Source organism: Pan paniscus, chromosome Y (genome assembly GCF_029289425.2).
Source record: "Pan paniscus chromosome Y, NHGRI_mPanPan1-v2.0_pri, whole genome shotgun sequence".
NCBI classification, from domain to species: domain Eukaryota; kingdom Metazoa; phylum Chordata; class Mammalia; order Primates; family Hominidae; genus Pan; species Pan paniscus.
Window position 1 is genome coordinate 44,174,122 of NC_073273.2, and position 25,923 is coordinate 44,200,044.

A 25,923-nucleotide genomic window follows, 5' to 3' on the forward strand; every position below is an offset into this window, starting at 1 on the left:
AGCTCAGCAGATTAATACCCAGAGGCTGAGCAATGAACAAAGATAGGGCTTGACTTTTATTCATGCAACCAAAGGGTGTTGGCTAGCCCGTGGTGCAAAACTTGTGAGCATGTCTTGTGACCTTTGCCATCCTGCACAGATGGGAAAAACAGGACCTTACAAAATCCTTGCAAACTTGCAGAAATAGTTACAAAAGTAGTTATACAAGCAGAACAAAGAATGATGGCATGGGGAGAGAATTTCAGGAAGACACTGATAAGAACTTGTTTCTCTTGTCCCTGTTTTTGGAACCCATTTCTTCAGGGCCCCTACCTGGCCTTGCAGGTAATGTTATCACAGCTGCAGCTGGACTTTGGAGTGAGTCAGCCTGGTCAGGGAAGGACTTGTTTTTCTCTTTACTTGTTTTTCTTATATTTCCCGCTTCATGAGCAAGAAACAACAAGCTTTACCTTCACAGTAGAAGAGTCCAGCAGAGCAAAGATGGAAGCAGAGGGAGTGAATCTAAACCTATGGACAGATTCATCTTGGAAACCCTAAGTGAGGCTAAAGGTGAGTGTCTAGCTGATACTAGAAAGTCATTATGACTAATTCTAACTGTTGGAGTGCAAAAGTCAGTCTCAAAGCTAACAGCCAGTACTAGGAAACAGAAACAAAGTAACAAGAAACTCTTATAGCAGCAGAGTTCTCCTAAATAATTCCATTGCCTGGTATTTTTCATCATTAATCTACTTAGAAAGAAAATTGGGCCTTTTAAAATTATTATTATGATGAAGTGCTCATAACATAAAATTTTCCACCATAATCATTTTTAAGTGTACAATTCAGTACTTTTAAATGCCTTCACATTGTTGATGTAACCTGTTTCTAGAACTTTATCTTGTAAAACAGAAACGCTATACCTATTAAAACAACTTCTCCCTATTTTCTCCTCCCCACAGTCCTGTCAACCATCACCTACATACTGTCTCCCTGAATTTGACTATTCCAGGGACTTCATATAGACGGAATCATGCTGTATTTGTTCTTTTATGTCTGGCTTATTTTACTTAACACTGTTTTTACTGTAAGTCCAGTTGTAGCATATGTCAGAATTGTATTCTATTTTAAGGCTGAATAATATTCCATTTTAAGTACATTTCATATTTTATCCGTTCATCTCTTAATGGAAATGTGAATTGTTTCCACCTTTTGCAGTTGTGCATACTCTTGCCATAAATATTTACGTCCAAATATCTGTGAGCCAGGCTTTCAATTATTTGGGGTATATATGTAATCTTGGAATTGCTGCATCATTTTCCACATCAGCTGCACCATTTTTTACTTTCACTAGCAATTCATAATATCCATTTTCTCCACATTTTTCCCAACACTTATTTGCTCTTAAAAGTAAGTATTAATGTGTATGAAATGGTATCTCATTGTAGCTTTAATCTGCATTTCCCTAATGGACAATGATGTTGAGAATCTTTTCATGTGCTTATTGATGATTTGTGTATCTTCTTTGGTGAGAAATGTCCATTCAAACCCTTAGCCTATTTTTAATTGGTTTTTCTTGTTGAGTTGTATGAGTTATTTATATATTCTGGATATTAGTTTCTTATCAGATGTATGATTGACAGATATTTTCCCTATTTGTGGATTGCCTTTTCACTCTGTTGGTAGTGTTTTTAGGTATTCAGAAGTTTCTAATTTTGTCCAGCTTACATATTTTTTATTTTGCCGGGCGTAGTGGCTTAAACCTGTAATCCCAGCACTTCGGGAGGTCAAGGTGGGCAGATGACCTGAGGTCGGGAGCTTGAGACTGGAGTCACCAACATGGAGAAACTCTGTCTTTACTAAAAAACAAAATTAGCTGGTCGTGGTGGCACATGCCTATAATTCCAGCTAATCCCAGATTCTCTCGAGGGAGGAGAATTGCTTGAACCCAGGAGGCAGAGGTTGCAGTGAGCCAAGATTGTGCTATTGCACGCCAGCCTGGGCAACAACAGCAAAACTCCATTTCAAAAAAAAAGATATTCTGAAGTATTTTATTCTTTTGGATTCTATTTTAAATAGGATTATTTTCTTAATTTCCTTTTCAGATTATTCAGTGCCAATATATGAAAATATGACTTATTTGTATGTACTGAATGTCTAACAGTTTGTGTATTTTTTTGTGTAATCTTTATGTTTTCAACATAAAGGTTTACGTCATTAGCAAATTAAGATGATTTCATTAATCTTTTACAATTTAGGTGCCTGTTTTTTTTCCCTTGCCAATTGACCTGCCTTAAATTTCCAGTACACTGTTAAATAGCAGCAATTTAGATAGGCACCTCTGGCACAGTGGCTCACACTGTAATCCCAGCACTTTCGGAGGCCAAGGCAGATGGATCACTTGAAGCCAGGAGTTCAAATTCAACTTTTCCTTTTTTGCATAATTTCTGTGCACTATTTACCAACGATCTAAAATGCAACATATTGTAGTGTAAACCTAAAAAAACAAACACAGAGACTCTATAAAAGAAAAGGTGTTTATTTGGAAAAGGAAAATTGCAAGCAATGCACAAGCTATAGTAAACTAGGTGCACATTCAGAGCAGTAAAGGAAGACAAAGGAGCTTTAAAGTAGTAAATGAGGAGGATTACATAACTGTTATGAAATAACTATCCCTGGCTACAAAGATCAGTAACACAGGTGTGTGGGTAAGTCAAAAAGAAAAGTAACAAATATAATGCTAGTCTGAGGTTGAATAGGCAGTTGTTGGCAGATGTCTTGCGGAAATTTTTTTGTGGAAATTTTTTTAATAAGTTTGTGATATGGTTCCGATCTGTGTTCCCACCCAAATCTCACACTGAATTGAAATCTTCAGTATTGAAGCAAGGGCCCTTTTGGGGGGTGATTGGATCATGGGGGCAGTTGCTCACAATTCCCCTTTGGTGCTGTCATTCTGATAGTGAGCTCTCCTGTGATATGGTTGTTTAAAAGTGTGTGCCACTTTCCCCTCTCTCTCTGGATCCTGCTCCAGCCATGTGAGACACTTGTATCTGCTTTGCCTTCTGCCATGAGTTAAAGCTCCCTGAGGCCTCCCCAGAAGCACATGCTTCCATGCTTCCTGTGCAGCCTGGAGAACTGTGAACCAATTAAACCTCTGTTCTTTATAAATTACCCAGTCTCAGACATTTCTTTATAGCAATATGAGAACAGACTAATAGTGATACTAACAATCACTTGGTCCAATAACCTTTAAATCCTGGTATCCAGAATTCTGCATAGTAGTTTAAACGGGCTTGAAATTAGTTTAAATAAGGCCGCTTAAATGGACTAATAGTTTGTGATGGACATTGTGCAAGGTTGTAGAGTTTTGTAGAGTCTTCTTTGCTATCAGGCATACAAGTAGGAGAAACCTATATTCCTGGCCTTTCCTGGCTCCATTTGTTAGGAATTTTTTTTTAACATTAGGGACTCCATTTTTAATCTGACAGCTTTCACGGTATACATGTGTAATATTGTCAACGTAAAGTAATTTGCTTCTAAGTGTCAGATAAAAATAATCAGTGAGAAGGTCCAAAGTTGGAGGAAATAAAGAATGTGGCTTTACTACAATATCAACCACTAACTATGTGACTTTAACTGGCAGCCTCAATTCTCATATTTATAAAACAACATACTGAAGAGTATTCATGTTTATACCTTTTTCCCACATTATACATTTTCAAATGAACTATCCACAAATCTAATATGCCAAAGTGATCAAAAGCCTGCTGCTAACTAAAAAAAAAGTATGAAAAAAATAATAAACCAAGAAAAAAAAGGCAGCTGATATGGCTAGGTGTGCACATGTAGGATTATTTTCTCCCATCATGCTATAACTATCCACGACCACCTTACGGTTTCATTGTACTGAACCCTGTTTAAACTACCTCTGCAGAATCCTGTGTGCCAGTGAGAGGTAACAGCGCGCTGGCAGTCCTCAGAGCCCTCGCTTGCTCTCGGCACCTCCCCTGCCTGGGCTCCCACTTTGGTGGCATTTGAGGAGCCCTTCAGTCCCCCACTGCACTGTGGGAGCCCCTTTCTGGGCTGGCCAAGGCCGGAGCCCACTCCCTCAGCATCAGGGAGGTGTGGAAGAGACAGGAGCGGGAACCGGGGCTGCGTGCGGCGCTTGTGGGCCAGCTGGAGTTCCAGGTGGGCGTGGGCTTGGTGGGCCCCGCACTCGGAGCAGCCAGCCAGCCCTGCTGGCCCCGGGCAAGGGGGGACTTAGCACCGAGGCCAGTGGCTGCGGAGGGTGTACTGGGTCCCCCAGCAGTGCCGGCCCACCGGCGCTGCGCTCGATTTCTCGCCGGGCCTTGGCTGCCTTCCCACAGCGCAGGTCTCGGAACCTGCAGACCGCCATGCCTGAGCCTCCCACCCGCTCCGTAGGCTCCTGTGCCGCCCAAGCTTCCCCGACGAGCGCCACCCCCTGCTCCACGGCGCCCAGTCCCATCGACCACCCAAGGGCTGAGCAATGCGAGCGCGCGGCGCGGGACTGGCAGGCAGCTCCACCTGCAGCCCCAGTGTGCGATCCACTGGGTGAAGCCAGCTGGGCTCCTGAGTCTGATGGGGACGTGGAGAGCCTTTATATCTAGCTCAGGGATTGTAAATACACCAATCAGCACCCTGTGTTTAGCTCAAGGTTTGTGAGTGCACTAATCGACACTCTGTATCTAGCTGCTCTGGTGAGGACGTGGAAGAACCTTTATGTCTAGCTCAGGGATTGTAAATACACCAGTTGGCACTCTGTATCTAGCTCAAGGTTTGTAAACACACCAATCAGCACCCTGTGTCTAGCTCAATGTTTGTGAATGCACCAATCGACACTCTGTATCTAGCTGCTGTGGTGGGGCCTTGGAGAACCTTTATGTCTAGCTCAGGGATTATAAATACACCAATCGGCACTCTGTATCTAGCTCAAGGACTGTAAACGCACCAATCAGCACCCTGACAAAACAGGCCACTGGGCTCCACCAATCAGCAGGATGCGGGTGGGGCCAGATAAGAGAATAAAAGCAGGCTGCCCGAGCCAGCATTGGCAACACTCGGGTCCCCTTCCACTGTGTGGAAGGTTTGTTTTTTCGCTCTTTGCAATAAAGCTTGCTACTGCTCACTCTTTGGGTCCACGCTGCTTTTGTGAGCTGTAACACTCACCTCGAAGATCTGCAGCTTCACTCCTGAGCCCACCGAGACCAAGAGCCAACCGGGAGGAATGAACAACTCCAGAGGCGCCACCTTAAGAGCTGTAACCCTCACCGCGAAGGTCTGCAGCTTCACTTCTGAGCCAGCGAGACCACAAACCCACCAGAAAGAAGAAACTCTGAACACATCTGAACATCAGAAGGGACAGACTCCAGACGCGCCACCTTAAGAGCTGTAACACTAACTGTGAGGGTCCACGGCTTCATTCTTGAAGTCAGTGAGAGCAAGAACCCACCAATTCTGGACACACCAGGATTTAAACATTACTGGACCTAAAACTACTTCATAGAAATACTTCCAACTTTCTAGTCCAATTGAGGAAAGTTTTCACTCACTGAATAATTAAAGAAAAATTAAATTATTTGTGGTATTTTTAATTGTGGGAAACAATTTAACATTTTACTAATTTCTAAGTTTACAGCTCACTAGTGTTAACTGTATTCACACTGTTGTGCAGTAGATCTATAAAGCTTTTCTTGACAAGTTATAAATGTATATATTAATGGGGTACAAAATGATGCTGTCATACATGTGTATGTTGTAGAAAAATTAAATCAAGCTTATTAACATATCCATTACCTCACACACTTACTCTTTTTATGAGAACATTTAAAACCTACTTTTAGCAATTGTAAGGTATACATTATTATTAACTACAGTTATCATAGTATAAAATGTATTGCTTATTTCTCTTATCTAAGTAATACTTTGTGCCCTTGACCAATGTCTGCCCATTGCCTATATGCTCCTACCCCAAGGCCATTATATTCTCTGCTTTGATAAGTTTAATTTTTAATATTTCCACATATAAGTGAATATATGCAGTATTTGTCTTTCTGTACCTACCTTATTTCTCTTAATATAATAGCTAGTAGGTTTATTTATGCTGTCACAAATGCCAGAAGTTCCTTTTGTTAAAGGCTTAATCGTATTTCCTTGTCTAGATACACCACATTTTCTGTATTCCTTTATTTGTTAATGGACATTTAAGTTGATTTTATATCTTGGCTATTATGAATAATGACTGCAGTGAACATGGAAGTGCAGATAACTCTTCCACATGCTGATTTCAATTTCCTTGGATAAATACCCAGAACTGGAATTGTTAGATCATGTGTAAGGAAGGATAACCTGCATCATAAAAGAAGGAAGATCTCAAATAAGAACCTACTGTTTTACCTCAAGAAATTAGAAAAGAACAATCTAAGCCAAAAGTTAGCAGAAAGAAGAGCAGAAAGATGAGAAAAGAAATAAAATAGGACTAGAAAAACATTTTAAAAGATTAACAAAACTGACATTTAACTTACTGAAAAATAAGCAAATTTGATAAATCTTTACACTAAGAAAAAAATGAAAGAAGACTAAAATAAATAAAACCAGAAATAAGAGGGGACATTACATCTTATATCACAAAGGTACAAAGATTATGAAACTATTCCAAACCAAAAATTTTATACCAAACAATGAGGTAACATAGAAGAAATGAATAAATTCATAGAAATATAAAACCTATCAAAGGTGAACATGAAGAAATAAAAAATGAACAAACCAAATTATTAGTAAAGAAACTGAATCAGTAATAAACACTTTCCCATCATCAAGGTTGTGGTGAGCAGTGATCTCACCACTTCACTCCAATGTGGGTGACAGAGCAAGACCCTGTCTCAAAAAACAAGAAAGTCTTTCATCAAAGCAAATCCCAAGATTTGATGGCTTCTGGGTGAATTCTACCACGTAATTTAAGAAAAACTAATGCCAATCCCTTGCCAACCCCTTCCAGAAAGTTAAAGGAGATGCAATACTTCCAAACTTATTTTCTAAGGCTAGAATTACCCTAAACCCAAGCCAAACAAGAATATCACAAGGAAAGAAAATATAGGCCAATATTCCTGATAAACATAGATGCAAACTGTCTCAAACAAATGCTAGCAGACTAAAAGACAGCATGTTAAAAGAACATTTGCCATGATCAATTGAGATTTATCCCTGGGATGCAAGAATGGTTTAATATATACACATGAATATATGTAATATATAACATTAACAGAATGAAGGACAAAACCATATGATCATCTCAATAGATGCAGACAGGCTTTGACAAAATTCCACATCTTTTTATAATAAAAATCTCAACAAATTAGGAATGTAACTCAACACAATAAAGGCCATATATTTTACTAACTTGCAGCCACATTATACTCAGAAGCTTTTCCCCAAAGATCAGGAATGAGACAAGGACATCTACTCTCACCACTCTTATTCACTACAGTATGGGAAGTGATAGCCAGAGCAATCAGGTAAAAATAAATAAATGTCATCTAAATTGGAAAGAAATAAGTGAAACTATCTCTATTCACTGATGATATGATCTTATATATATTGAAGTCTGGCGATGCTGCCATTCTTGATAGGGTTCCTGACAAGCCCCTGTGAATATGGACTTATTCTAACTATCCTCTGGGTCATTTTGCTGTTCATGATATGAGACAGACAGTTGCTGTGTATATCATCAAAGCAGTGGACAAGAGGGCTGCTGGAGCTGGCAAGGTCCTCAGTTCTTCCCAAAAGTCTCAGAAGGCTAAATGAATGTTATCCTTAATACCTGCTACCCCAGTTTTAATCAGTGGTGGAAGAATAGTCTCAGAACTGTTTGTTTCAATTGGCCATTTAAGTTTAATAATGAAAGAATCATTAATGAAAATAATGCATCATAAAACTTGAGAAGGAAAGTAGAGTGTATTACGGGTCACTGGTAGGGAGAGTGTTGTTTGTTCGTCACTGAATTTTTTTTTTTTTTTTTTTTGCATATGGCAGTTTTCAGTTACTGGGTTTAAAAACCAGTACTATTTAATTGAAACAACTTGAATAAAAATCTGTCACAGCATTTTGAGAACCATTAAAACAAAGTTTAATGAGAAAACACCAAAAAAAGAACCCAAAATACATTACAAACTATATTAATCAAAGCAGCATGACACAGCATATAAACAGACACACTGACCAAGGGAACAGAATAAAAACCTATGTATTTACCATAAGCTGACTTTCAGTTGACAGGAAAAAATAAATAAAGAAAAACAGCTTTTGTGGTGGCTCACATCTGTAATCCCACCACTTTGCAAGGCAGAGGCAGGAGGATAGCTTGAGACCAGCCTGAGAAACATAGTGAGACCCCCATTTCTACAAAAAAACTTCTTAAAAATAATAATAAATTAGCCAACATAAGCAGCTAGGCTGAGGTGAGAGGATCTCTTGAGCCTGGGAGGTCAAGGCTACAGTGAGCTGTGATCACTCCACTGCACTCCAGCCTGTGACCTCAAACTTCAATAATTTACAAAGTATTTCAACCTCATAGGATACAAAAATGGTTTTAAAATCTGAGTAGGTATAGGAGTCATACCTCCAGGCAACAGTGATAATACTTCACTGGTAGCAGAAATGCCAAGCTACTCAAAGAGCTGCAACATTTCCAGCTGGTAGTATATTGGGGATTAAGCAGCTTTTGTCTGTATGTATTTCTTGTGTATATCCATGCATGAATACATGAATCCCCAAACATATATATATGGACATACATACACAGAAACATATATATACATGTCATGTCATCTATCGTCTACCAATATTCAAACACGTACCTTAAAATAAGGTAGAAATTTATTTAGAAATAAAAGCAGATATCAAAACAAAACAGGAATAATATATTAAACAAAATTTTATGAGCAAAAATATATGTATAATAAAACAAAATCCATGAGGCCAACTTAATTTTGACTACCTAATAGCTACTGAGTATGGAAAAACTGTATTTCTAACATGATTTACATTAACTACCCCTGGGGCAGTTAATTTTAAAAAACAAAATACTCATGCAGTTACTCACACCACATCTTTTCCAGCCTTTTGAGTTTTGCTTGCTGACTCTGCTTCTGAATTTTATTTACCTTTGAAGAATTTAACTCATGGGAGACCATACAAGATTTATGAAATGCACATTATTTACATGTGCATTAAAAAGTATACTTATTGAGTGAAAACCTGCCCTGTAAAAAGCTTACATAAAAGTATGAATATGAACTATACATAAATGTATAAATATGAACTATTTAGGCCCTGCTTTACCTGAACTGCTTTTGTTTGTTTTTGTTTTTTTTTTTTTTTTTTGAGATACAGTCTCACTTTGTAGCCAAGGCTGGAGTGCAGTGGCTCAATCTCCACTCACTGCAACCTCCACCTCCTGGTTTCAAGGGATTCTCCTGCCTCAGCCTCTGGAGTAGCTGGGACTACAGGTGCACATCACCATACCTGGCTACTTTTTTGTATTTTTAATAGAGACAGGGTTTCACTATGTTGGCCAGGCTGATCTCAAACTCCCGACCTCAGGTGATCTGCCCACCTTGGCCTCCCAAAGTGCTGGGATTACCGGCATGAGCCACCACATCCCACCTGTGAGTTTCTGGTTTGGTTTAGTTCTATAATTTTTCACATAAAACACAATATGTTGCATAATTATTTTGTAACTTCCTTCAAGTGCTCTTTAGCAAAGATTCACAAACTTGAGAGTGCATCAGAATAAAGTCCTTAACTTTAAGGACTTATTAAATCAGATCGCTGGGCTTATTGGTAGGAAAAATATTGGCAAATGAATTATGCCTGCCTAAAATCTCAAGTAACAGCAAAGAATGATGTCCATAAGATGGTATACTAGAACTCTCCAGGCCCTCATTCCACCACTGAGACACCAAGTTAAGAATAAACTGCAGACCAGAATATCTTTATGAGAGCTCTCAAGATCAGCTGAGAAACTACAGCACCCATGCCAAGTAAAATCAAGAAGAGTTATCAGATTATCAGTAATTTCTCAACAGAAACATTGCAGGCCAGAAGGCAGTGTGATGATACATTTAAAGTGCTGACATTTTAAAACTGCCAACCAAATAAACTGTACTGGCAAACTATCCTTCAAAAATGAGTAAAAAATAAAAGTTTCCCACATAATTCTTAAATAAAAAAAGAAAAAGTAATGATAAATTTATGCTAATGAATAAACATAACCAAGTATGGAGGTTACAGCTAAAGAGGCACATATATGTGATTGAAGTTAAGTTATATCAATTTAAAATAGAATGTTATAAACTTTAAGATATTTAATTGCAATGATAATATTGTAAACATAATATATCCAGAATATACACAAAAGAAATGAGCAAGGAATCACTACCAAAAAAAAAAAAACTAAACACAAAGGAAGGCACTAAGACGTAAGCAGGAACAAAAAAGCTAAACAGAAAATAATTAACAAAATGGCAATAGTAAGTCCTTCCCCTATTATAATCTAATTTAAATGTAAATAGATTGAAATCTAAAAATAACATTGGAGTGTCCATGTGCAGGGGCTCAGGCCTGTAATCCTAGCACTTTAGGAGGTTGAGGCTGATGGATCATTTGAGGCCAGGAGACTAGCCTGGCCAAAGTAGCAAAACCCAATCTCTACTAAAAATATAAAAATTAGCTGGGTGTGGTGGCACACAACTGTAATCCCAGCCCCTCAGGAGGCTGAGGCACAAGAATCACTTGAACCCAGGAATAGGACATTACAGTGAGCCGAGATTGTGCCACTGCACTCAAGGTGGGGTGATAGAGCAAGACTCCATCTCAAAAAAAAAAAAAAGAAAGAGAGACTCTGTCTCAAAAAAAAAAAGAAGAAGAAAGAAAATAACATTGTAACATTGGAGACTATTAACGACTGGCTATAAAACAACAAAAGAAAACAGAATCTAACTATATGTCATCTGTCTTAGATCTAATGACATACATACTGAAGGTGAAATGATGAAAAAAGATAATTCAGGCAATAGTAACCAAAAAGAGCAGGAATGACTACAATAACAGATAAAATAGACTTCATGCAAAAAACTATTCAAAGAGGCAAAAAATGTTATATAATAATAAAAGGGTCAATTCAACAAGAAAATATTTAAAAATTTCAAAATTGAAGCAGTAATAAATAGCCATCAACCAAAAAAAAAAAAAAAAAAGCCCAGGATAAGATGGATTCACAGCTGAATTCTAGTGGATGTAAGAAAGAAGAGCTGGTACCATTCCTGCTGAAACTAGTCCCAAAAAATTGAGGAAGAGGGAATCCTCCCTAGCTCATTCTATGAAGCCATCATCATCCTGATACCAAAACCTGGCAGAGACACAACTAACAAAAAAAATTTCAGGCTAATATCCTTGATGAACATCAATGGAAAAATCCTTAACAAAATACTGGCAAACCGAATCCAGCATTAGATTAAAAAGCTAATTAATCAACTATACTCAAGTAGAGTTTATCTTCTGGGATGCAAGTTTGGTTCAACAAATACAAATAAAAAAATGTAAATTATCCCATAAGCAGAACTAGAGACCAAAACTACAAGATCATCTCAATAGATGCAGAAAAGGCTGCTATAAAATTCAACACCACTTCACGATAAAAGCTCCTAATAAACTAGGTATTAAAGAAACACAACCCAAAATAACAAGAGCCATCTATGACTAACCCACAGCCAACGTCATACTGAATGGACAAAAGCTGAAGGCATTTCTCTTGAAAACTGGCACAAGACAAGGAGGCTCTCTCTCATCACTCTTATTCAACATAGTATTGGAAGTTCTGGCCAGGGCAGTCGGGCAAGAGAAAGAAATAAAGGGACTCCAGATAGAAAGAGAGGAAGTCAAACTATCCCTGTTTGCAGACAACATAATCCTAAATCTAGAAAACCTCATAGTCTTGGCCCAAAAGCTGATAAACAGCTTCAGCAAAATCTTAGGATACAGGGTCAACATATAGAAACTGCTAGCATTCCTATACACCAATAACAGTCAGGCCAACATCCAAATCAGGAACATGATTCCATTCACAACTGCCATGAAAAGAATGAAATACCTAGGAATACAGCTAATCATGGAGGTGAAAGATCTCTACAAGGATAACTACAAACCAGTGCTCAAAGAAATCAGAGATTACATAAATGGAAGAACAATCCATGCTCATGGATAAAGATGAATATTGTTAAAATGGCCATAATGTCCAAAGCAATTTATAGATTCAATGCTATTCCTATCAAACTACCAATGACATTCTTCACAGACTTGAAAAAAATATTTTAAAACTCATATGAAACCACAAGAGAGCCTGAATAGCCAAGGCAATCCTAAGCAAAAAGAACAAAGCTGGAGGCATCACATTACCTGACTTCAAACTATACTACAGGGCTACAGTAACTAAAACAGCATGGGAATTCTATAAAAACAGACACATAGATCAATGGAACAGAACAGATATCCCAGAAATAAGGCCACACACCTACAACTATCTCATCTTCAACAAAGCTGACAAAAACAAGGAATGGGAAAAGTACTCCCTATTCAATAAATGGTGCTGGGACAACTGATTAGCCATATAGATGGAAACTCTTTCTTTACACCATACACAAAACTCAAGTCAAGATGAATTAAAGGTTTACATATAAAACCCAAAACTGTAAAAACCCTGGAAGACAGCCTAGGCAACACCATTCTGGACATAGGAATGGGCAAAGATTTCATGAAAAAGACATCAAAAGCAAATGCAGAAAAACCAAAAATTGATAAATGGGATCTAATTAAATAGTTTCTTCACGGCAAAAGAAACTGTCAATTAAGTAAACAGACAACCTATAGAATGGGAGAAAATTTTTGCAAACTATATATCTGACAAAGGTGTAATATCCAGCTCTATAAGGAACTTAAAACAAGAAAACAACCCTATTAAAAAGTAAGCAAAGGGTCGGGCGTGGTGGCTCATGCCTGTAATCCCAGCACTTTGGGAGGCTGAGGTGGGTGGATCATGAGGTCAGGAGATCAAAACCATCCTGACTAACATGGTGAAACCCCGTCTCTACTAAAAATACGAAAAAATTAGCCAGGCGTGGTGACGGGCACCTGTAGTCCCAGCTACTCAGGAGGCTGAGGCAGGAGAATGGCGTGAACCCAGGAGGTGGAATTTGCAGTGAACTGAGATAGCGCTACTGCACTCCAGCCTGGGTGACAGAGCAAGACTCTGTCTCAAAATAAATAAATAAATAAATAAGCAAAGGACATGAACAGATGTTTTTCTAAAGAAGACATACATTCAGCCAACAAACATGTGAGAAAAAGCTCAACATCACTAATCATTAGAGAAATGCAAATCAAAACCACAGTGAGAAACCAGTCACACCAGTCAGAATGGCTATGATTAAGAAGTCAGCAGATGTTGGGAAGGTTGTGGAGAAAATGACAGGCCCATACACTGTTGGTGTGAGTGTAAATTAAGTCAGCCATTGTGGAAAACAGTGTGGTGATTCCTCATAAAAGGAAAAGTAGAACTACCATTCGACCCAGCAATCTCATTACTGGGTATATACCCAAAGAATTATAAATCCTTCTATCATAAAGACACATGCATGTGTATGTTCATTGCAGCACTTTTCACAATAGCAAACACATGGAATCAACCTAAATGTCCACCAATAGTAGACTGAATAAAGAAAATGTGGTACATATACACCATGGAATACTATGCAGCCACATAAAAAGAACAGGATCAGGCTGGCCTCAGTGGCTCATGCCTATAATCCCAGCACTTTGGGAGGCCAAGGTGGGTGGATCACAAGGTCAGGAGTTCAAGACCAGCCGGGACAACATGGTAAAACCCTGTCTCTACTAAAAATACAAAAATTAGCCGGGCATGATTGTATGCACCTGTAGTCCCAGCTACTTGGGAGACTGAGCCAGAAGAATCGCCTGAACCCAGGAGGCGGAGGTTGTGGTGAGCTGAGATGGTGCCACTGCACTCCAGCCTGGGCAACAGAGTGAGACTCTGTCTCAAAAAAAAAAAAAAAAAAAAAAAGAACAGGATCATGGATGGAGCTGGAGGCCATCATACTTAGCTAACTAATATAGGAACAGAAAACTAAATACTGCATGTCCTCACTTATAAGTGGGAGCTAAATGATGAGAGCACATGGGCACATAGAGGAGAACAATACATACTGGGGCCTACCAGAGCAATGGAGGATGGGAGTGGGGAAAGGATCAGGAAAAACAAGTAATACGTACTCAACTTAATGCCTGGGTGATGAAATAATCTGTACAACAAACCCCCCATGAAACAAGTGTACCTATGTGATAAACCTGCACATGAACTTAAAATAAAAATTAAAAGAAGATATAACAATTATAAATATACTGCACTAAATATCAGAGCTCTTAACTATGTGATACAAATGTTGACAGACATAAAAACAAGAAACAAAGACAATAATATAGGAGGCATCATTAGACCACTTTCAATAATGGGTAGAAAAATTAAATAGAAAATCAATGGGGAAACAGGACTGGTAAAATGCTGTACACCAATTGGACATACCAGATATATAGAGAACATGCCACACAACCACAGCAGAATATACAGTATTCTAAAGTGCACATTGAACATTCTCTAGAATAGACCATATATTTGGTCACAAAACAAGTTTAACAAATTTTAAAAGCAAATTATACAAAGTGTGTTTTCTGAGCACAATATGATGCACTAAAAATCAAGAGCAATGGGAAAACTGGAAAATTCACAAATGTGTGGAAACCAAGCAACAAACTGTTAACCAATGGAAAGCCTGGCACAATAGCACTCACTTGTAGTCCCAGCTACTTGGGAGGCTGAGTTGGAAGTAAGAGTTCTCAAGCCCTGGAGCTGAAGGCCAGCCTAGACAACAGAGCAAAAGCCAGTGTCAAAAACAAAACCACACAACCAATGAAGCTAAAGAAGTTACAAGAAAAATTACCTTGACACACACTAAAATGAAAGCACAATATCTGGGACACACAACATGAGATACAATCAAAGTAGTTGCAGAGAGGTAAATTTACAGCTGTAAATACATCTATCAAAAAAGAAGAAAGACCTCAAACCAACTACCTAACAATATCACATGTACTCCAAAATATGTACAAACAATATCACATGTACTCCAAAATATGTATAACTCTTATATGTTATTTAAAAATAAGGGGCTGGGTGCGATGGCTCATGCCTGTAATCTCAGCACTTTGGGAGGCCGAGGCAGGCGGATCATGAGGTCAGGAGATCGAGACAATCCTGGCTAACATGGTGAAACCCTGTCTCTACTAAAAATATTTTTAAAATACAAAAAAAAAAAAAATTAGCCAGCGTGGTGGTGGGCACCTGTAGTCCCCCTACTGGAGAGGTTTAGGCAGGAGAATGGTGTGAACCTAGGAGGCAGAGCTTGCAGTGAGCCAAGATCACACCACTGCACTCCAGCCTGGGTGACAGAGCGAGACTCCATTTAAAAAAAAAAAAAAAGCTTAATCGTAGAAAAATCAACAAAACTGAATTCATTTTTTGAAAAGATGAATAACATTGGCAAATTTTGCCTACATTAAGAAAAAGACTCAAATAACTGAAGTTAGAAATGAAAGAAGGGTAATTCAAGTGATGCCACAGAAATGAAAAGGAGTAAAGAGAATACAATGAATAGAAATTACACCAAGGAATTGGATAAATCAGAAGGAATAGGCTGGGTGTGGTGGCTCATGCCTGGAATCCCAGCACTTTGGGAGGCCAAAGCAGGTATCACCTGAGGTCAGTTTGAGACCAGCCTGGCCAACATGGTGAAACCCCATCTCTACTAAAAATACAAAAAAATTACTCAGGGGTGGTGATGCACACCTGTAATCCCAGTTACTCGGGAGGCTGAGGTAGAAGAATTGCTTGAGTCCCGGAGCCAGAGGTTGCAGTAAGCAGACATACTGCCACTGTACTCCAGCCTGGGCGGCAGAGTGAGATTCTGTCTTTAAAAAAAAAAATACATTGCTAGAAACACACAACCTACCACGAGTAAATACAAAGAAATAGAAAATCTGAACAAACCAGTAACTAGTAAGATTGAATCAGAAATAAAAATCTGAACAAAGAACAGCCCACAGTGAGATGGCTTCACTGGAGAATTCTATCAAACATTTAAAAATAATTTTATGCAGCCACAATAAAGAATGAAATCATGTCCTTGTGGCAACATGGTTGCAGCTAGAGGCCATTATCATAAGGAAACTAATGCAGAAACAGAAAACCAAATGTCACATGTTCTGACTTATAGTGGCAACTAAATCATAGGTTAATATGACCATAAAGATAGAAGCAACACATACTGAGGTCTCCAAAAGAAGGGAGTAAAGGAGTGGGGCAAGGGCTGAGAAACTTCCTATTGGGTACTATCTTCACTATGTGGCTGATGGGATCAGTAGAAGCCCAAACCTCAACACTACACATACACCCTTATAGCAAACCTGTACAAATACACCTGAATCTAAGATAAAAATGAATTTTTAAAAAAATAAAAAGAAATTAACAATAATCCTAAAGGAGGAAGCACTCTGAAATTCATATAAAGACGCCAGTATTACATTGCTATCAAAACCAGATAAAGACATAAACAAGGCTAGGTATGGTGGCTTATGCCTATATTCTCAGCATCTTGGGAGATTAAGATGGGGATTGCTTGAGTCCAGAAGTTTGTGACAAGTCTGGGCAACTTAGGGAAACCCTGTCTCTACAAAAAAATTGTAAAAAGTTAGTTAGGCATGATAGTGAGCACTGGCAGTCCTAGCTATTCAGATGGCAGGATAGTTGAACCCAGGGGTTCGAGGTTACAGTCAGCTGCAATCACACCACTGCACTACAGCCTGGGCAACAGAGCAAGACCCTGTGTCCAAAAAAAAAATTTTTTTAAACACATAAAGACAAAAAGAAAATCACAGACCAGTATCACTAACAAAAATCTATGCAAAAATTCTCAGTAAAATACAAGCAGGTTGAATTTAACAGCACATTATAAGGATTACAGACTGGGCATGGTGGCTCAAGCCTGTAATCCCAGCATTTTGGAGGCCAAGGTGGGTGGATCACTTCAGGTCAGGAGCTCGAGACCAGCCTGGCCAACGTGGTAAAACCCTGCCTCCACTAAAAACACAAAAATTAGCCAGATGTGGTAGCGCAGGTGCAGTGGCATGCGCCAGTAATCCCAGCTACTTGAGAGGCTGAGTCAGGGGAATCACTTGACCTTGGGAGGTGGAGGTTGCAGTGAGCCGAGATCACACCATTGCACTCCAGCCTGGGCAGCAGAGCAAGACTCCATCTCCAAAAAATAAAAAAATAAACAATTACATAAGCCAGGTGCAGTGGCTCACACCTGTAATCCTAGTACTTTGGGAGGCCGAGGCAGATGGATCACCTGAAGTCAAGAGTTCAACACCAGCCTGGACAACATGGTGAAACCTTATCTCTATTAAAAATACAAAAATTAGCTGGGAGTGGTAGCAGATGTCTGTAATCCCAGCTACTCGGGAGGCTGAGTAAGGCAGGACAATCTCTTCAACCCAGGAGGTGGAGGTTGCAGTGAGCTAAGATCACACCATTGCACTCCAGCCTGGGCAACACAGAAAAAAATCGGTCTCAAAACAAAAACAAAAACAAAAACAATTATATACCATTACCAGTAAGATTTCACTGGATTTTAAGAATGGTTCAGCAAAACCTTTTAATACATCATGTTAACAAAAATAAAGGACAAAGGCTAATTTCAATTTACATTAAAAAAGCATGTGACAAGATTCCACACCTTTTCATTATAAAATACACTTAGGGAAGAAGGGAGAACCCTCAACATAATGATGGCAATTATTTTTATTTATTTATTTATTTTGAGATGGAGTCTTGCTCTGTCACCCAGGCTGGAGTGCAGCGGTGCAACCTCACCTTACTGCAACAACCTCCTCCCAGGTTCAAGTCATTCTCATGCTTCAGCCTCTTGAGCAGCTGGGATTACAGACATGTGCCAGAACGCCCAGCTAATTTTTGTATTTTTAGTAGAGACATAGTTTCATTATGTTGGGCAGGCTAGTCTCAAATTCCTGACTTCAAGCCAACCACCTGTCTCAGCCTCTTAAGAGTGCTAGGATTATAGGTATGAGCCACCATGACTACCCGGGGCAATTTTATTTATTCTTGAGACGGAGTCTCCCTCTTTCACCCAGGCTGGAGGGAAGTGGCACAATCTTGGCTCACTGCAACCTCTGCTCCCTGGGTTCAAGCAATTCTTCTGCCTCGGCCTCCCAACTAGCTGGAGTTACAAGCACCTGCCACCACACCCAGTTGTTTTTGTATTTTTAGTAGAGACGGGTTTTCACCATGTTGGCCAGGCTGGTTTCGAACTGCTGACCTCAGGTGATCTACCCGCCTGAGCTTCCCAAAGTGCTGGGATTACAGGTGTGAGCCACCACTCCCAGCCAGCAATTATTTTTAAAAGCCCACAGGTAACACCTTATTTGATGGTGAAAGGCTGAAAACTTTTCTCTAAAATTAAGGAGGCAAGGCTGCTAAGTGAAATAAGCCAGTCACCAAAAAAATGCTGTATGATTCTAATAAAGTAGTCAAATTCATAAAAACATTACCAGGGCCTGGGCATCAGTGGAGAAAGGAAAGTTGTTTAACGGACGTTGAGTTTCAAATATGAAAGTTAAGAAACATTCACAACAATGTAAATATTCTTAGTACTACTAATCATATACACTTAAAATGGTTTAAATGGGAAATTGTATTTTTTTTTTCCCAATGAAACCAACTGACTGCTGGTGCCTATGCACAATTTTTTTATGTAGTAGGTCTAGGATGAGTCCAAGATTTTATGTATCTAACAAGATTCAAGTAATGCTGATGCTGACCTGGCCCAGCTTCAAAAACCAGTTTTCCGAAATATCATACCTTTAAGATATTGGTCATAATGCTTAATGCTTTTCTTTACAAAAACCCTAGAATTCCTGAGAAGTTAAAAAATAATAAAAAATTTTTAAAAATCAAATTGACATTGACATTGCCAGAAAACCAGTCAGTAAATTATCTTAGGTGAAATCACAGGCCTGATTGGGTATGTTTATTTAGATTTTCTAAGACAACTAAGTTATTCATGATCTTATCTGGCTTACAACTCTGGCCAGTGACATTCACCATATTTTTTTAACATTTTAATGGCTTTAATTATTTACTGTTTGAACCATTAAACAAACACATTCCTACAGAGTTGAAGAACTGCAGAATCTTTACCAAAGGTGTTTTGCAACTAAAGAGAGGTGATGGAAATGTAACATATGAATGTGCTAAATGCCACTTAACACATTTTAAGATAGTGACTTTTATCATGTGAATTTTACCTCCACAAAAATTTATGAGTCTCAGTCTTCTTTGTTGTAATCTGTTTGACTCCTGGTTAACTTCTACCAAGCTTCTAATTTTTGTCATAATACCCATCCCACAGTATTATGTGTGCACTAAAGATCTCCAAACTGAATACAAAGAGGTGACACACAAATGTGTAACTAGTGCAGGTTCTTCTGCTATGGACTTAGTGCCCTCAAAAACCACTTAAGGGCTGGTGCAGTGGTTTATGCCTGTAATAGCACCATTTTGGGACACTGAGGCGGGAGGACTCCTTGAGCCCAGGGGTTTGAGACCACCCTGCGCAACATGATGAGACCCAACCCCAATCTCTATAAAAAATAAAAAATTAGCCAGGCATGACAGTACATGCCCATAGTCCCAACTACTGCGTAGGCTGAGGTAGGAGGATCGCTTGAGCCCAGGAGTTGAAGGCTGCAGTGAGCTGAGATCACACACCACTGTACTTGAGCCTGGGCAAATGAGTGAGACTTTGCTGTTAAAACAAAAACAAAAACCAAAAAAAAAAAAAAAAGAAAAAGAAAAAAAAGCTTTATGCAAGGAAAATTTATTTCAGCAAGTGCAGATGCTAACCAAACCATCTTTCATTAAAGATAAAACAAAAAATTGACTTTCAAGAACACATTAAGCAAAGGCCTCATCAACTAGCACAAGTACTCTGAAATACTACTTGTAAATTCATAAGGTTACCAATATTTACATAAAAAGCATTTTGTATTCCACTGATGTACAGAATGAACTAAGTGGGGAAATAAAAATAGTCCACTATGTTTTATGTTTATTAAGACTTAAAACTGCGTGTTTTAAAGAAAGAGTTAACTTAGTATTGGTATCATATACAAGTAAACATTTATTAACAGTAAAATATTTTTATTTTTGCATATTCTCAAATACACATTTACAATAGTATCACACTTCCTATATGAATTCTTCATAGTTATTTTAAGTATTTTACAATTTGTACAGAGGAAGGGACATACAATATCTAATAGGCTATTTTTCAACCAAATAATAATTTATGTCCTTGTAAGATTTTGTACCTCTTTAAAACTTTCAACTTCGACATCCACTTTTTTAGCTTTGCTAATCAAATTAAGAATTAAAACCAGCCTGCAAATAATAACAGTATATAACATTAAGCACAATTTCACTTCTTTATACAAATGTTCTATATTTACTTGACCAAATGCTTAATTACCTTTTAAAGGTTTCAATATCGTGGTTAAAAACAAAACAACTGTGTATAACTCCAGACTATATGAAAAATATGAAATATGTAAAGTGTTACGTTTTTTACCTTTTAGTTTATTTTTAAAAGATAAATAGCTAACTATCTGTATTAATTTTAAAGAATGTTTTAAAACTCTTAAACTTTCACTTAAATACTTCCTTTTATATTACTTCAGGGAGAAAACAAATTGGAAGGAGATTTAAAGGATTCTCAAATACAAACTGAAGTTTTCAAGAACAGGATCATGAAGGACAGTAAAAATCAGGTAGGGACATGTATAAAGGCTAAGAAGGCCTAACAGGTTCTTAAAATCCATTACATGGTTTTGGTTGATACTAGGTTTAAATTCATATATGACTAAAGCACTTTAGAACTAGATCAAATTAATCTAACATTTCAGAGGCTGCCAATCACCAAATATAAATTTATATTTCCTAATCCTATAACTTTTGAATTGGTGGCACAGAAAAAGGTGAAAATAAAAACCTGACAGCAAAAGTTGAATGAAGCACCACCATACTAAAGCTAGAAGGTAGCTGTAATGTGGGTTAAAAAAAATTCGAATCCCCTAAAATATTCCAAATACACAGGTACCAACAGCCAAATTAAGGAATCTAAAAATGTATTTTCCATTCTCCAAATTCTTATTAACCAAATTCTTTTTAATTATATGAATTCATTTTATATTATATCCATACATATAAATTATTAACTGCTTAATAACATTAACTTATTAACTCTCAAATAAACAATAAAATTTGGAAAGTGATATATATTCCAAATAAGGCCATGGATTTTCATTATGTACTTTTATCTTCTAATCAAAATCAACTTGACTGTTGTCTTTTTAAAACTTTACTCAATGTAAAATAGAAAGCAGGATGAAGTTGCTAATTTGGAATTAGCTCTCATTCTGTTACATGGTACCATCATTTTCCCTTAGTCCTCCTTACTTTGCAAAGAGACACAGTTCCTTCACAGGATTCTCAGAAAAATACTAAGAAATCTATGTCTGAAATAGCTTTCCAGAAAAATTTATGATATGAAGCTGAAATTGTATGAAAACATTCTATCTAGAAACATCTTTTCCATTTTTATCTATCAAAGATTATTTGAAGAGAAGATTTTCACTCTCCTAATGTCCTTTTCTTTTTAATTATTCACCTCAAATTTAGTAACTGAATAACAAGTTACAAAATGCTCTCATACATCCCTGGATCTTTCAGGTTATTGTAAATTTTCATCATAAGTTTAAAATTTGTGGTTGTGTGTGTAAATATGTAATAAGCAACTAAGATGCATATACAAGATTTAGAGTTACACACCAAGTTTCAAAAAATCCTGAGTCCATAATTTACCTCTAAAAGACTCCAAAATTCAGTGTGCAGTAAGTCTCATGTGTTGGAACACAATGCAAGACAAAGCAGTACAAAGAGAAAACAGAAGATAAAAATAAGTAAAACTTTTCAATAATACTTTCTAAAAGTTTGCTGTGCTGACAAAAGATGTAAACACTATTAATGAAAGTTAAGGGAAGTACATTTTGTGTGCTGAACAAAATTAAATTTAAACATAAACGTGGTCAATATCCTATGTTAATCAATGCTAGAAGCTCAAATGTAAAATTTTATCATGTAATCTGAAAATATTGACAAAAAAATTATTACCACGTTTTGCTAATTGGACTTGACAGTAAAACCTCCCATTTATATTAGCAGATGTCTCCAATGTGAAACACTTGTGTAGGAAGAAATGGGTCAAAAATGTTACTTTCATAGTTATCAATCTGATTTTGTCTTAGAAGAGTACCATCAACATGAATAAATACGTAAATAAATAGTAAAGCTTTTATGACTGAATATTCAGTATAGAATCACAAATTATTTTATTATAAGCAACTTGCTTGTTGCTATTTTTCCTCATCTATTAAAGAAACTGAATAGGATTCAGGACAGCGTATTGAATAAAATGTAAAGAAAAGTGGACTAGAAGCAATAATTATATTTTTACACAGCATAATTCAATGTATAGTAATGGATGTGAACATGACTGCCTTTAAAAAATGAATTTTCTGCTTCAAGGCCAACATCTTTACAAGCTTGTAGACACACTGTTAGGGCAGACCAACTTCTTTATGGTGTCTCATTATGTGCTGGTTCTTTTCTGAAGGTCTTCGGAAGCCTTTCTTGCAGTACTCACACCGATGAGGATAGTCTTTTGTATGAATGGAAATAACGTGCCGTTTAAAGCCTGAGGCATCTGTAGTGCTATACTCACAGTACTCACACTGATATACTTTCCTGCCACTGTGTGTCTTCATATGCTTTTTAAGCTCATTTTGTTGCCTAAATCCCTTTCTACATCTCTTACACCTAAATGGAAGATCCTTTGTGTGAACTGAGAGAATATGGCGACTTAGAACAAATGGGTCTGCGATCTTAAAGTCACAATGTCTACATTGGTGCATTTTTTTACCTTTGTGGACAGCCACATGTTTCTTAAGTTCTGAAGGCCTGTGAAAGCCTTTCTCGCACATCTCACACTTATGAGGATAGTCTTTCGTATGAACTGAAATTACATGTCGTTTCAAATCACTTGAGTTTGAACTCTTGTGGTCGCAATGCAAACACTGATGTGTTTTGCTTTCTTGGTGGACAAGAGTATGTTGCTGCACTTCTTTGGTATCTGAGAAAGTCAGAAGACAAATGTCACACTTGAACGGCATCTCTTTACTATGCTTTGTTTTTATATGTGTTTTCAAGTTAGAAGAGTCTGCAGACCTATATTCACAGTACTGGCATTGGTATGGCTTCTCGCCGGTATGGATTCGCATGTGCTTTTTGAGTTCCGACGGGTGTCGGAAACCTTTACCACACTCCACACAAATATGAGGAAAGTTCTTGCTGTGGACTGCCAAGAGGTGGCGATTCAATAACCCCTGTTCAGCTGTCTCATATTCACAGAATTTACACTTGTGCATTTTGTTGGCCCCTTTTTCCTTATGCACCATTTTGTGAGTAAACAAAGCCCCTGCATGAGAAAAATGCTTCCCACACTCATCACATTCAATGGCCTTCTCTGCCTTGCTGGTCAGCTTGTGGCTCTCCAGGTGGTTATGTAAACTTATCTTCTTATTGGTAGTGTAATCACAGTCAGTACAGTGGTACTTCTTCTTGGCAAGGTGTTCAGGATGGTTTTTCATGTGTCTTTTCAAAAAACCCCTCGACTTAAACTTCTTCCCACAAATCATGCAAGGATAGACAGTCAAAGGATGACCATCAGGGCCAATAATTATTGCTAAGAAAGGAAAAGAAAGCAGTATGAGTGCTTAATCAAACTTCTGGTCTCCTCATGAATTTTTTAAAGCTTGTGTTCTGAACATTAGTGGGCAAATACTTTTAAATTATTAACATTCCTTTTACTGCTTTTCAATGTTAAGAGTTATAATAATGTCCTAATCGAGAGAACTGGTTTGGTTAAGTATGAACCAATCTCACCCCCTCCAGTTAAAAAAAAAAATCAATCAAGCAGTGACAAAAGAACATGAATTTAGAAATGTGTAGCAAATAACTCATAAAAATCAAGTCCAGCATTTCTGCTTTGGTGACTGACTCCAAGCCAAATATATGCAAACAGTAAAGCTTAACTGCACCTATAAATAAATTTTAATATGCAAAGCAGCATTCAAAACAACATAGGATAGTAATCAGTCCTACAAATAACCTAGGTACTTCTTCCACTTCTCTGTAAATTATACCTGCTTTATGCTGGTGTAAGTAGATCCATGTAATTTCGTTCACTTAAAGTTAGGTAACATTTTAGAAATTTATTTTCCTTTTCACTAAAATCACCAGAGGATTTTAATTCTTTTTCCTGAATGGTTGATGCACAACTGTTTCTTCTTATCCAAGAAAACCATTCATGAATATCACTGAATTTTGAAATTTTTTCTTTCAAATTCAACACATAAAAATACATGTGGCCTACTAGCTAAAACTCCATCATAACACCCCTGTGGAACTCACCTGTTTGGTACTGCCTGGAATCAGGTCTTCTCTTTTTCTTTGGTTTCTGTTTAGCCAGTCTGCCAAGGCCAGCAGACTCATCTATGTGCAAGAGGGCACTTGCAGTGCCATTCCGGTTTTCAATTCCATCAGAATTATTACCTAACAATGCGCATTAAAACACAGAATTACACAACATTATAAATTCTGAAGAATTAGGAATTCTTTATTAACAACAAGAAGTCCTGACACTCATGAATGACAGAAAGTCCTTACTTTATTTATTTTTATTCTTTTTTTTTTTTTTTTTTTTTTTTTGAGACAGAGTCTTGCTCTGTCACCCAGGCTAGAGTACAGAGGTGTAATCTTGGCTCACTGCAACCTCCTCCTCTCAGGTTCAAGCGATTATCCTGCCTCAGCATCCTGAATAGCTGGGATTACAGGAACAACGCCATCACACCCATCTCATTTTTTTGTATTTTTAGTAGAGAGGAGGTTTCACCATATTGGCCAGGCTGATCTTGAACTCCTGACCTCAGGTCATCCACCTGCCTCAGACTCCCAAAGTGCTGGGATTACAGGCAAGAGCCACTACACCTGGCCCCCAATTGTAGACCATGTGTTTTATGGGCATATTTATGGCAAGACCAGGGGAAGTGCCTAGCTTCCGTATCTAGCAGCATGCTGCTCTACTGGACTCCCTGCTATCTCCCAAAAATTGTAAAGTTATGTGTCACCTATAAACCAAGATTTAAAATGTTAGACTGAAAGCTCCCACACTTCTTACATAATAAAAGAAGTTCATGTTAAAATTAAAGGCAACAGGGAGACTATTTAATCTTCCTCTACGTTTGCTTAAATCATGAAACCCTAAGACCACAGAAACCTGTTTCTTTTTTCTTTTTTTTTTTTTTTTTGAGATGGAGTCTTGCTCTGCTGCCCAGGCTGGAGTGCAGTGGCGCAATCTCGGCTCACTGCAAGCTCCACCTCCCAGGGTCACACTATTCTCCTGCCTCAGCCTCCTCAGTAGCTGGCATTACAGGCGCCTGCCACCACGTCTGGCTAATTTTTTAAAAATATTTTTTAGTAGAGACAGGGTTTCACCATGTTAGCCAGGATGGTCTCAATCTCCTGACCTCGTGATCCGCCTGCCTCAGCCT

At 37.9% G+C, this 25,923-nt stretch overlaps 1 protein-coding gene and 1 long non-coding RNA gene across 7 annotated transcripts in view; one reads left to right on the forward strand and one right to left on the reverse strand.

Moving 5' to 3' along the window:
* Positions 1–235: 235 nt before the first annotated feature.
* Positions 236–25,923, forward strand: part of LOC134729865 (uncharacterized) — a 36,029-nt gene continuing 10,341 nt past the window's right edge. The window contains exons 1-2 of the long non-coding RNA XR_010111365.1: positions 236–549; positions 20,935–21,024. This is a non-coding gene — a long non-coding RNA (uncharacterized LOC134729865). The remainder of the gene's footprint in view (positions 550–20,934; positions 21,025–25,923) is intronic.
* ZFY (zinc finger protein Y-linked) overlaps positions 20,361–25,923 on the reverse strand; it is a 50,328-nt gene continuing 44,765 nt past the window's right edge. For all 6 annotated transcript variants that reach the window (XM_055107039.2, XM_055107038.2, XM_055107034.2 and 3 more), the window contains 2 exons: positions 24,785–24,925; positions 20,361–24,056 (listed from right to left, as the gene is read on the reverse strand). In XM_055107039.2, the coding sequence (XP_054963014.1) occupies positions 22,873–24,056; positions 24,785–24,925 (1,325 nt within the window). In that variant the 3' untranslated portion in view covers positions 20,361–22,872. The remainder of the gene's footprint in view (positions 24,057–24,784; positions 24,926–25,923) is intronic.